This window comes from Neomonachus schauinslandi, chromosome 1, assembly GCF_002201575.2.
Source record: "Neomonachus schauinslandi chromosome 1, ASM220157v2, whole genome shotgun sequence".
Taxonomy (NCBI): Eukaryota; Metazoa; Chordata; class Mammalia; order Carnivora; family Phocidae; genus Neomonachus; species Neomonachus schauinslandi.
This window is the reverse complement of record NC_058403.1, coordinates 142,654,684-142,668,075: the sequence shown is the minus strand read 5'-3', so window position 1 is coordinate 142,668,075 and position 13,392 is coordinate 142,654,684. Positions and strand designations below refer to the sequence as shown.

At 40.7% G+C, this 13,392-nt stretch overlaps 1 protein-coding gene across 1 annotated transcript in view; it reads left to right on the top strand.

The window, feature by feature from the left end:
* GADL1 (glutamate decarboxylase like 1) overlaps window positions 1-13,392 on the top strand; it is a 134,357-nt gene that overhangs the window by 19,384 nt on the left and 101,581 nt on the right. Inside the window, exons 7-10 of the mRNA XM_021678833.1 lie at window positions 39-93; window positions 5,357-5,473; window positions 10,023-10,087; window positions 10,345-10,426. Coding sequence (XP_021534508.1) covers window positions 39-93; window positions 5,357-5,473; window positions 10,023-10,087; window positions 10,345-10,426 — 319 coding nt within the window. The remainder of the gene's footprint in view (window positions 1-38; window positions 94-5,356; window positions 5,474-10,022; window positions 10,088-10,344; window positions 10,427-13,392) is intronic.

The following is a 13,392-nucleotide window of genomic DNA, read 5'->3' as shown; positions in this document are numbered from 1 at the left end:
CTAAACATACCTAAGTGCCTCAAATCTGTGTCTCCTAGAGGTAAGATGATACCTGCGGAGCTGGAGAGGCAAATCTGGCAAGCCAGCAAAGAGGTGAGAGGGGGAAGAAAACGTAGGCACGCGTCTGGGTATGAGGGAGGGAATGCAAACAGCCAGAATCGTTTCTGTGTGTGGGAGAGAGAAGAGAGCTTGTTAGAATTAAAATAGGAAAACTCATTTACAGATGTTCTATTTCCAGGTGCTTGGCTCTCCATGTTCTGTGCAGTTTCTCAGATGTTCTCATTCCCAGGTGGCTGGAGCCTATTAAAACGCTGACATCACCATATTCCCGATTCTTGCCTAGAATTAGCCTGAAAAGATGAGCCCAGCCTCTCCAGCAGGGCCCCTGCATCCACTCTCCTACCTAACTACGGGCTGAAGTTCTGGAGGCCAGGCCAGTTGTCTCTGGGTTGCCTTCAGAATGATTTCGATTTCTTGATCAGTCTGTGCTCCAGGTTGCTTCCACCCAAAGCCCATCACAGGAACCATCCCCCTGTCTTGGGTCTGTGTCTAGTATGTCAGCTCTGGCAGAATGTCTGCTCTTCCTTAGCTGCCACAATATATTAAAGTTGGCATGGCCATTGCTGGGATGGCAAGGCCTTGCCCTACTCACCTGCTATACTCCAGCCAAGGCTGGGCCCTGACACCTTTGAGGTGTTCCATTGCCTTAGTGGCAGCCATCTTGCTTCTTGGACCAAAAGCCCGCTGGATTAGGTGCACCTGCTTCACTGCTTCCTCCCATCCCACCACAGGTCTCACTGCTTCGGAGCTTCAGGACTGTTCCCCCACAAGTGTCCAGTAGGTAGCAACAGAGTCGGGCGCAAAACTGCTAAAGCTGCTGACAACTGAAAAGCCTTGTTTTGAGCTGGGATAGAAGTATCTCTCTCTGTCTTTTTTTGTTTTGTTTTGTTTAAAGATTTTATTTATTTATTTGAGAGAGACAGTGAGAGAGAGAGAGAGAGAAGAGTGTAAGCAGGGGGAGGGGCAGAGGGAGAAGCAGGCTCTCCACTGAGCACAGAGCCTGACATGGGGCTCGATTCCAGGACCCTGGGATCATTACCTGAGAGGAAGGCAGACGCTTATTGACTGAGCCACCCGGGCGCCCCAGGTATATCTCTCCTTAGAGGATTCCACACTGTAAGAAAGATAGGCTCTTTTATTTTTACTTTTTGTTTTAATACATTTCTGTTATTTTACTCTTTATATTTTTAATTTTTTCATAAAAATCACCTTGTCACCAGAGCATGCTAGTTCACTGTATTTGGTTTGAAATTCTGTACTTAAAAATTCTTTTTTTTTTAAAAAGATTTTATTTATTTATTTGACAGAGAGAGAGAGGGAACACAAGCAGGGGGAGTGGGAGAGGGAGAAGCAGGCTTCCCACGGAGCAGAGAGCCCGATGTGGGGCTCGATCCCAGGACCCTGAGATCATGACCTGAGTCAAAGGCAGACGCTTAACGACTGAGCCACCCAGGCGCCCCTGTACTTAAAAATTCAGGTGTACTGGCTTCAGTTGTGTGTCCTTAGATCCATATTTATCTCTCTCTCTCTCTTTTTTAATATTCCAATAACAAGAGGACTTGACACCTGTCTGGTGAGACAGATTATCAGATTTCATTCACTCTTGGGTAAAATTCTGTATTACAACCTGTTTGTTCTGCTGTGAACCATGGATATTGTGTTCTAATTTTATCTTTTTTTTTTCTAGTTTTATCTTCTACAGAAGTTCCTATCAAAGAGAACTTTGTTTATGTCATTAATGCTTCTTGGTGGGGTGGGGGGTGTGTGGAAATATTGACTGTGATTTCTGTGTGGTTCATATGATTCCTTCCTTCCTCTCTCCCCCCTCTCTTTTTCTCTCTTTCTTTCCTTCTTGAATTGTAAGGTTTTCATTATGGAAAATTTCAAATATATAAAAACTAATCTAACGAGTCTCTATATACCCATCATGCAACTTCAACAACTGTGAGCTTCTGCCCTGTTCTGCTTCTGCTCTGTTCTCTCTGTACCCCATCCCCTCCCACCACCACTAGATTAGTTTGAAGCAAATCTCACACATCATACCATTTGATCTATAAATAGTTCAGTATCTGTAAAAAGGTATGTACTCTCTCTTTATTAAAAGAAAAAACCACACACACACCATTACAAGAAATAAATTCTTAGTATCATCAAATTTTATTCTATATTAAAATTTTTCCTCTTGCATTTTTTTAATAGCTGGCTTGTTTGAATAAGGATTCAAGGTCCATATGTTGCATTTGGTTGATTCATCACACAAATCTTTTCTAATCTGTAGCTTCTCCCTCCTCCTTTTTTCTCTCCCTGCAATTGATGTGTTGAAGAAACCAAGTCCTTTGTCCTGTAGAGTTTTCCACAAGAGTTTTGTGGATCTTGTAGATTATGTCAAGAATTTGAGAATCTAAGTGCTCCCTCCCTTGTACAACCTATCTGTTCTCTATATTTCCTGTAATTAGTCAGTGGGATCTTGAGACTCAGTGGGATTCAGATTGGAAATTTTACCAGGAAGGCTTCACAGGTGGCATTTTGTCCTTCAATCAGGACACATCTCCTGTCTCTTTTCTTGCTAACATTGATCGGTGGGTTCTTATATTATGAGTCCATCTATTACAGAGCTCCGCATCAGCCTCTCACCTCATGATTTTTGCTGCCATTGATGATCATTGTCTAGACCCATTATTTCATTAGGTGATGTTCTTATTTGTTCTCTCGTTCCTCCTTCATTTAGTAGGCTTACTACCAGGAAGGAAAACCTTCCCTCATTCTTATTTGGTTTCCCTAAGGAAACCGTTTGCACAACCAGGGCAGGATAAATGATTGCTTCTTCCCCCTTGTGTACCAGTTTTCAGAATAGTGAGTTAGTTGCTTCGCATCTCCTAAAGATAGCCAAAATGGTTTTTATTTTTTAGAATCATTAGGGATAATCTAGCATATTTGGTGGGTTTTATTCCACGGCAGTCATTGTTATTTTCATTGTACAAATTTTTGTTTGTTTCGGCAATGAAAGTACATGAAACTGACAAATCCTAAAGTTGAGAACTTGAAAAGAGGAGTTTTGAAAAAGTGAAAATTGCTTTAGGCGCATTTAAAAGTAGGGCCATGGAGTGAGAGTTGGTATGTCTCCTCAGTTTTCTTTCAAGTTAGTTAAAACTTGAGCCTGGATTCACCAAGGACAAACCTTGTATCCATTCTGAGATAATATCTGGTGATTAGTTTATTTATTTATTTTTTTAAAAGCTTTAGACCTAGCTCTTTTGTGTCAAGCTTTGAGCTCGTATTGTTACAGGTGTGGGGATAGTACATCAATTTTTTTTTTCCTGCTGGGATTCATTTCCCTGGCCCACCACAATCCATTAAAAATCTGTTGAGCAGTGACCTTTACTTGACGCCATTCCAAAGATGGTGAAAACCACAGAGCATTAGAGGTTCTAAAGTTCTCATGAAAAGATCAGACTCATATAACTGCTGAATATTTGAAAGTATTTTTGTGTATGATTGTTTCACATGACAAACTTCCTTAGGGAATACAGTTCATCAGCAGCACACAATCAATACTGTTTCCACTGAATTTTCTCATTAATAGCAGGAGATACGAGAAAGGAAAAAAAAAAAGAAAGTTGGAAGGTTAAATCCAGGTTGCAAAAGTTTGATTCTGGGGCCTGATATTTATAGCTAGATTGTTAAAAAGGTGAGGAAAACTCATTAATAGGCTGTAATAGCTTGCAAAAGTATTTTCTCATAACTGCCAGGGTGTCACATAGTTTACGAGGAACACTCCAAACATTAAAGACACCTTCCGTGTTTTTAGGAAATTACTTTTTCTCTTCCTTTTAATGATTGATGTAAATCTGGTCTCATTTTATTTTGGTCACTGACATGATAAAGACGTAATCTGTGGGTGGTTGAGCACAGGGAAGAATTCCCAAAGGAGGTGGTTCCCCAGGGGCTCCATCACCCACTGGCCCTGCTCTAACAGTTTCCTGTGGACTGGATTCCATGTGTCACAACCGTCTCCCCAGATGGCAAATGGATTCATTGGGTACCATCGCTTTGTTTCCTTTGCATCTCGATTTAAAGATGTGGCCCAAGTGTCATTGCTCTGCTCCACTTTCTATTGAGAAATAACTTCTTTCTGTCAAAGGTCAGCTAAATTGGAAGGTGTCTGATTCAAAAGGAATAACTCCTGACATTAAATGGGACATAAAAATATATTGCAAGAACAACTGAGCTTTAAGATAAAACCGAGAGAACAAAATGACTCCATCCTAAATGGAGGTAAAATGACTTTTATAGGCAGGGAACGCTCTTGTCCCTTAGTCCTCAAGTGCTCTAGTCTTAGGGTTCTCATCCCTTCCCCCACCCCTACCTTTGTCTGCAAATTGTCCCTCCAGGGCACTTCCACAGTGAGCAGTACATCTTTGCTGACATGCTGGGGCAAATCTGTGAGGAAACAACCTCATGCACCTCTCTCTACCTGGCTGCTATAAAGTTCCTTATGGGGCCAGGGTGCTTGGCTAGCTTGGCTGGAATTACCAGCCATCTCTGTGTGTGTTCCCACAGTCTCCCTTCTCCCCGCCCACCTCTGTTGCCCTCCGGCACCTCTTCACTCTATAAGGTGCAGCCATCAGCTGTATGAAGAGGCAGAGTCATGGTAGGAGTGATGCAGGTTCTCTTTTCTAGAACATTCTAATGGATTTCTCTGTTGGGGCACCCATTTTGGAAAGTGTATCCCAATGAGGTTACACTATCCCCGTTTGTTGCCAGTTTGTACCTGATCACTCTCTTTGTTTTGCAACTGCACTTACTTGATAAGGAGACAGGCAGACAGACCTCTGTGGTTTGCACCTCGAGCTGTTTATTTTCCGGTCATCTTTGTTTTTATTCTGTGGAGGTGTAACAATGCTGGCATTCGGGACCCAGTGAATCACCCCCAAAAGGAGGTAGGAATCACACAGAAGACCATTTTGCAATTGCAGTGGTGGTTACTCACTTTGTATGTGGGAAATCTAAAGAACAGAAAACACTTCAGAAAGAAAATGAGAGTAAAAACAGTTAAAGGTGCATGTGGAGTTGGGAAAAAAGACTCTTGTTGTCATAGCATTGTCTTGGTTTCCTTGACCTCTTGGAAAGGACAAGGGACCATATTGTAGAGAAGCTGAAAAACACTGTGTCTGAATGGTTACCTCCAAAGGAACCAGATAAATTTTTGGCTGCATAAACATTATGTTTACCAACCTACTACAGGACAGACTTAGTGGTGATGGTGACGGTTCTTGTGTGTGGGTCCTCCTCACAGGGAGCAGCTCCGTTTCTCGTCTGTGCCACGTCTGGTACAACTGTGTTGGGAGCCTTTGATCCTCTGGATGAAATAGCAGACATCTGTGAGAGGCATGGTCTCTGGCTTCATGTGGACGTAAGTGCATTTGTATGTGCGCATCGGGTTAACTTTCTAGTCTATTTGCAGCTTTGGTGGGAAATCTTTTGTGTTCTCAGAAACTAGACGTGAGGTCCCCAGCTACTTTTATTTAAGTGTGTATTTCTAATTAAGGGAAATAAATCTGCTTTTTTCCATAAGGTAATAGAGAAGAAGATGCCAAGGCTTGATGTAAATTTTGGTTTTGTTTTCCAGATTCCATTTTATTTCCTCTTCTCCCACGAACCATTCTCTTTGGTCCCTTGCATCTGCTGTCACTGAGGCAGCACGGGATGAGGGACACATTGAACTACAAAATTCAAGAGACTTTGACTTTGGGCTCCAATCGGCCTCCTCTTCATTGCAACCTTAGCTGTTTGGGCTTTGGTTTCATTTATAAAGAGGGAAGAGGCTGATGTGGTCTGTAAAGTATCTTGTAGCTCTGCGATTACATGATTCCAATCAGCCGGCAAATGCAAACAGCTGCATTAATAATTGCATGCTATCATTAAAGCAGGTTTTATCTGGATCCATCATAGATAATTATTTGAGAGGGATTGGGATAACTTACATTCTTCATAATTTTCTGACTTAAAGAATTGGCTTTTTTTTTTTCTAACTAATTTTGTAAGTCCTGGGGTTGTTCATAATAAATTTTTTTCTTGGGGCGCCTGGGTGGCTCAGTCGTTAAGCGTCTGCCTTCGGCTCAGGTCATGATCCCAGGGTCCTGGGATCGAGCCCCACATCGGGCTCCCTGCTCAGCGGGAAGTCTGCTTCTCCCTCTCCCACTCCCTCTGCTTGTGTTTCCTCTCTCGCTGTGTCTCTCTGTCAAATAAATAAAATCTTAAAAAAAAATAAAAAAATAAAAAAATAAAAAAATAAATTTTTTTCTTAATTAAAGGTAACTCTTTAAATTTTACTCATCCAGGGTTAAAAATCTGAATTCAGACAGTTATGAATGCTTGTTGAGCTTTTTGGGTTTTCTCTTTTCTTCTTCTTCTTTTTTTTTTTTTTTTGTAAAACTAGGAGTTAATTAGTTTGATTCAATCCAATAGAAGGGACGGTTTTGAACTTGCTGATGACACTGTAGGGAACTTTCTTCTGGTAAGTGAGTGATTCATAGCCTACTTGGCAGAAAAAGAAAGAATGCTATTTTTGACTTTTTGAAAGGAAGGTAACAGCATTTGGGGGATATACCTACACATACTTTTATAGTTTGTATGATCTTAGGCTTTCAAAGTAAAGTGTATTCATTACAGAGAGAATTTTTCAGCAGCTCAAGGCTTTCATTAAGCATATGCTAATGCTCGGTAAAAGCAGCCATGATATAAAGCTCACTCGAGTTCCGGGCTCTATTAGTGTGCCAGTGGCAGTCCTTCAGGTGGATATTTGTGACTTTAAATGGGATTGTAGCATTTGTATCTGTTCACATTTCCACTTTTATCTTACTGATTTTTATAGACTTCGGAGCATAATAATACATTATGTCCTAAAAGATGATATGAAGTGACTACTTTGTGACTGTGGAAATAAGGGGGAAAAATCAAATCTATCAGCAGTTGTACTTAAAAATTCCATTCTCATAAAAGAAACATCAAATATGGATTATATAGTTTATGCAAAGCATTGCAAGTACAGCAGTTTCTAAATTGGGAGTGAGATTAAGAGACTTGAGAGAGGCTCAGAGAGAATTGTGACTTAGCAGTATGAATGAAAACCTCCCTAGATTTTTTAAAACAAACCTGAAGGTGGGATTTTTGAAGGAAACACTTTTATGAGGATATGTTTAAGCCACACAAATTATTCGATTTGCACATAGTAGGCATCTAGTAGTATTAGACAGAATTGGACAACAGTTTATCTGACCTGGTAAAGAAATTAACTCTCACATTGAGACAATATTCACTCATGCTTTAATATGACAGGCTGGATATAAGGTAATATTACATTATATTGTTATTGTAATAACATTGAATCTGTTGATAAAATCTGATAAAGAAGCATGTAGCTTATCTTGAAGAAACTTCATACACCATGTATAGTTTATTAACCTTAAAGATAAAAATCAACAAAATTGCAGTAGTTACCTTGGCCTGTTTGAAATTTTCTAGAAAATATTTCAAAAATCCTTTAAAATATTAAAACTGGCATCTACTTTATTTATTTTTTAACTGTAATTATGGTTGCTGATCCTCCGGGGTGTTTCATAAAATCGAGTTGCCCTGCATATGTAACATATTTTATTCATTCTAAGATGCACTGATTTTGTTTACATTTTAACGGAGCTGAAGTTGGTATGCTGATGTCATTTTTTTTTTCTTTCTTTGTGGTACACAGAAAATGGTGACTCTTACATTGGATAGTGTCTTATGTTTGGTTAATTACAATGCTTCTTTACACAACAGCATAAGGAAAACTTTAGTTTTCTCTTTCTCCAGGAGGGCAAATGTTACTTCAGCCTCTGCTTCAGACCAGAAAGTTCTGGCTGGTCTGGCTCTTCTCTGAGGCAGAGGCTGTGGCTGCTGCGAAACCTGGCGCTCCCAGCAGAGCGTCCTGACGTGTCCCACCCACTCTTCGTTCCAAGTCCCAGGGGGAGGTAGGAAACACTGTATTTAAAGTCAGGGGCATTAGAAGCTGCCAGATCTCAATTCCACCCTTGCCTCCACTTCCCTGTGTGGATTGGTCTTACTATTAATTTCTTAACTAATGAATTAAAGAGAAAAATGTTAAGTAACATGGTAAGTGTGGTGCCCAACAGGTAGGCCTAGCTCCCTAAATGACGGCCCTCCCTGAGGTGAAAAACCTCTCTTCTTCAACAATTAGGTAATTGGTTTGCTGTTTTTGCAAGTTTGAGGGTTAGGAATTCAGAAAGTGAAGCAAATATAAGTAGGGCACTGCCCTCGGGGCTGTGGTTCTTCTCCCGTCAGCTCTTTCGAGGACTAAGTCTGTGGAGGAGCTGTTCCTGACCCTGCCAAGCCCCTCTAAACCAGGGAGCTAATGCCTCAAAAGAGTTGATGTGATTTTAAAACTTCCATGCACTAGGATTGGGAGCATTTGTTTATTTTTGGGGGGAAGAAAAGGAGGCAGAAGGTGGTGCAGGAGAAGGGAAGGTGTGTGAGTGTGGTGTGCGAGGCTCCTGAGCTCACCTCCTTCCATCACCTTCAGCTCCCCACGCTGTATTCTACCATGGGGACCTAAGCTATGATGTTATCCTGAAGCAGGAACGGGCTTTGGCTCCCAAATCTAATACTTAATGCCTGTGAGACCTCGGACAAGTCACCTCCCACCTCTGAACCTTAATTTTTCCACTAAAAGTTTGAGGTAATAATGACTCCATTCCCAAGGCAACATTGTGTGGTTTCGATAACCATGGAGGCATTCAACAGAGCCCAAGCTGGTCCCCTCAGATTTCCTCACAGCCATCACCCTTCCTCGCCCTACAGATTAAAACTTAGAAATCTGTTCAATTGCAAGGACCAGCCTGACTTCCTTATTAGCCACGTTGATCCCCCTCTATTCCCTCCAGACTTCCTGACTGTGGGGCTTCCTTCCATTTCCTATTTTCAGCCATCTTGTCCTTTGTTCATAATGTATAAGTCTCCAGTGTACATCTTCCCAAAGTCCCGGGCTTCCTTTCTCTCACTCTTAGATTTTTGATTGGCAAAACCTTCTGAAAGCTGTTTGGCTGAAAAGATCTAATTAATAGGATTCACCTAGGCCCTTCCTCGTTGGCCATGAGTTCCTGTGTATCCCTCTATCCACCCTGTCAAGCACGAGCCGCATTTATTATTCCGAAGGTCAGCCCTCAGCCCATGCCTCACTATCAACATTTATACGTTGTGTCTGGGAGAACGCCAGCCAGCGTTGCCAAGGATATTGTCTATTCTACTCTTCAATACGGAGAACAAACTGGTGGTTGCCACACAGGTGGGTTGGGGGGGCGGGTGAAATAAGTGAAGGGGATGAAGAGGCACAAAATTCCTGTTATAAAATAAAGAAATCACAGAGGTGAAAAGTACAGCATAAGGAAAATAGTCAGTAATATTGTAATAACGATGTATGGTGACAGGTGGTGACTACACTTATCTTGGTGAGCACGCAGTGATGTATAGAAGTGTCAAATGACTATGTCGTACACTTGAAACTAATATATAACATTGCATAGCAGCTATGCTTCAGTAATGATACTGAAAGGTAAGAACAAAGGAGATTGTCTCTTTTAGATTCTAGATTAGAGAAGGCATGGACTGTCTTTTAAATCACTTTCTTGTCCACACACAAGCCAACAGGTTGATATACCAATTTCTTTATGATGTGTGAATTTAAATCCTAAGGGTCACGGGAGGCCATCTATTTTGATGAGGCTCTCCTTGCCTGAGTGAGAGCCAGTGAGCAAAAATGTTTGGTGTGTACATTGCTTAACATCTGCTTAAAACAAAGTATGGACTAAGGCACATCAAGGTTGTCACTCAGAGTTTTCTATGTCAGTGGACTGGCCGACAAATAACATTGAAATAACATCGTTGTGATTATGTAAATATCTCAACAGGCTTCTTGGGGTGGCTCAGCTTTGATGTCGAGGAAGTACCGCAAACTTCTGCAGGGCATCCACAGGTAAATGTTGTTTGGGGGCCCAGCACCTCTTATTTAGGCAAGGGAACCTCTCTGGATCTTGCACACTTAAGCGACACGGTGAAAACACAGAGACAAAGTAACTGTTTTCCTTGAAAACTCCAAGCTACCCCAGAGGACTCAAACCAGCAATCCTGTTGAGAACTTGAATACTTGTGCTGCTAATGAAAGTATTCTTTCCTTCAGTAGAAGCACATTAAGTTCCCTCCTTCCCTTGTCCTTTTTCTTTTGCATAACAGAGCTGACTCCGTGGCCTGGAACCCCCACAAGATGCTGATGGCTGGAATTCAGTGCTGCGCTCTCCTGGTAAAAGACAAATCTGTGAGTTTTCCTCTTCTGGCCTTTGGGCTTCGAAAGGGGTTAAACTACTGTGTTTGCAGAGGCTCATTTTTGCTTACATTTTGGTGCTTTGGGACCGATATAGATGAAGGTCTTTGGTAAATGTTGGTGGCATGGAAAGGAAAAATAAACAGACTCAGATAAAAAAAAAAATCTAGTGTTTCTGCTCAGGTGATTCTGTGGATTAGAATTCGGTATTATATAATCTCATTAGTTATAGCAAAATGGTCTCTCTTGCCCTCATTTGGATTATATTTTAAACCTCAGTTTTAAACATTGCCAAGATTTTGTTCTCCTTGATTAAGTCTGGGATTTAAGTTATCTTGAAACTTCTGCTTGCTGAGAAAGTGGAACAGATGTGTGTCATACATTAAATTGAATGCCTAATATGCTTAGCTAGGGCTTAACAGCGCATTTATACAGGAAGATGTTAGTTCAGGGCTGATCACCAAACACGGATTTATTAGCTTCTTTGGGAACATTGCGGGGAGTTTGGAAACATGTCTGGATCATGGTGGGGCAAGTGGGAAGGAGTTGCTGAGTTTCTCCTGGCCACAGGTATAAACCCCATGTTTTTTTTCTGGGTAAAATAAGGATTCTTGTGGGAAGTGGCCCAGGCTGGGAAGTGCCACTTCATTCTTAGAAATGCCTCTTCAAGATATGTGTGCAGCATGTGGGTGATCTTTCTCAGCCATCTGTTTACATTTTTTTCTTAGGGGACTCCCTTTGCCAATGCTAAAGTCATTTTCTCTTTTTAAGGAATTTTATTTCAAATGAAAGCCATATTTAAAATTAAAACCTAGTCTTGCATGTGCAGATATTTACAACTCTCTTTAAAAATGAATTGTGACATTTGTATGTCAGAGCCCTTTGTGTTTTGAGATGTCCAAACAGAATACGGTAGGGGCCAAGGGCAGGCCTCCCAAACTGTACCCCAATGGCATATTGATTATTTTGAATGGAAGGTACTTGGGAATTAGCCAGTGCAAGGACACTGGGGCCCCCTGTGTCTTCCTGAAAGCAAGAAACAAATCTCCCTTATGAAAGGTACCCTCCCTGCAGTAAGAAGTAAGAAGACATCTTACCACCAGAGACGGGAACTTTAAAGCCAAGAAAGCTGTAGAAACAAACCTGTTACGTTTTTACTAATCCACTACCTCAGCCCAAATTCTGCTTTGAATTCCTTACTAATTAAAACTCCCAAACATCTGTTTTCTTTATCCTGTCCATTCCTCGCAAATTTATTGTCTCACTGTCTGAAATGTATAAAAACAGCCGTGGTCCTTTGTTTGAGTCTCAATCTCATTATTTGGCCTCCATGTGCACATCATAAAATTTTTTTTTTTTTTTCCTGTTAATCTGTCTTCATGTAAATTTAATTCTTAGTCCAGCTAGAGGAACCTAGGACAAAAAAAATTTCTTCCTCCCCTTCAGGATCCATCAGAAACTATGAACAGATTCTGCACTTAGAGATAGAGACACTTTCGTAAATATGAATTGATTCCCTAATATTTTATGAGGTTGGCTATTGTTGGCTATATACAATTCCATTTCACTTTTTTGCATTTAACTCCTTAAGTTATGACTTCACTTTATAATGGAAAGGTAGTTTAAGATTACTGTATCATTGTGAACCAAGGAACATCCTCAGGTTACCCGTACTTACATATTTAGGACATGACAGAGTTAGGAATAAACCCAGGTTTTCCCTTGCTCTAGATATAAGAACAAAAATATGTCAAGCATCCCTTATGTGCCAAGCGTTCTACATCTGCCTTCTCAGTCAGCTGATCTGAATGACATCCTTATCTGTTGGTGTGATGCTCTTAGAAGTAGAAAATTCAGACCCCAAATTTTATGACTACTCTTTTAAATAATGTTCTAGCTTTTATACGTTTTTCTTGTCAAATGATATTTGAGTGATTTAGCCAAGAATTGATTTGCATTTATGTACTTGAGGCAATTCAAAATTTTCTAGATCATCTATTACAGGGCTGATAATTTTATTTTATATTTTTAAAGAATTCATTCCCGGATCTCAATAAAAACAACACCCATGTCGACTCACATGGCAGGAATTAAGAAGTTAGGAAAATTGCATGCATTGTGCAAAGGATTGAACACTTTTACCATTTTTTTAAAATAAAAGATTATTTTTAAATTAACTGGAATGGAGAGCTGAACCATGAGAGATGAGATATGACAATCAGCTTAAGAAGTTTTGCATTGGCAATCTTCTGTCTCTTTTGTACCTATTTTCTGCCTCTGTTCTCTTTCATACTCATTCATTCATCATTCGAGCAACACTAACTGACTTCCTGTGTAGGCCAGGTGCTGTGCTAATTCTGGGCTTATGAAACAGAAACATTCCCTGTAGTCAAAGAGCTCATAATCTTACAGAGGAGACAATGAACAAAATATTCCTTTTTAATTCTTTATTATTTTGATAAGTGGTCTGAGGAATGTGTTAGATGCTGTTGATCATGTATTCTATAGCCATTCCAACCTCCTTCCTTTCTCCCTCCTGATACCCATCTAACCAGGCTCCCTCACACTGGGAACCACCATATGACAGTTGTGGTCAGTACGTTATAGAGGAAATGTGAGGAGGCTCTTGAGAAAGGTTTTCCTTGCAGCTAGGGGTGATACACATAAGAGGAGAGCATTCTTTCCCTTACTTCTATCTTGAATGCTGTTGATTCAGAGCATGATACATGGAGCTCTGATAGCCACCTAGCAACCATAAGATGATGCCCCTAAATCAAAAGGTGAACGTGCACAGAATGGCAGAGCAGAAAGGGAACAAGTTGTGGTCTTGAATAATGATTTTGAAATGTTTCATGAATCCTGGAAGTGATACTTGCAAACATTTTGTTAGGGGTCATTAAATGTCATTATTGCTGAAACCACTTCCATTGGGTAATCTGTCTCTTGCAGCCAAATGCACT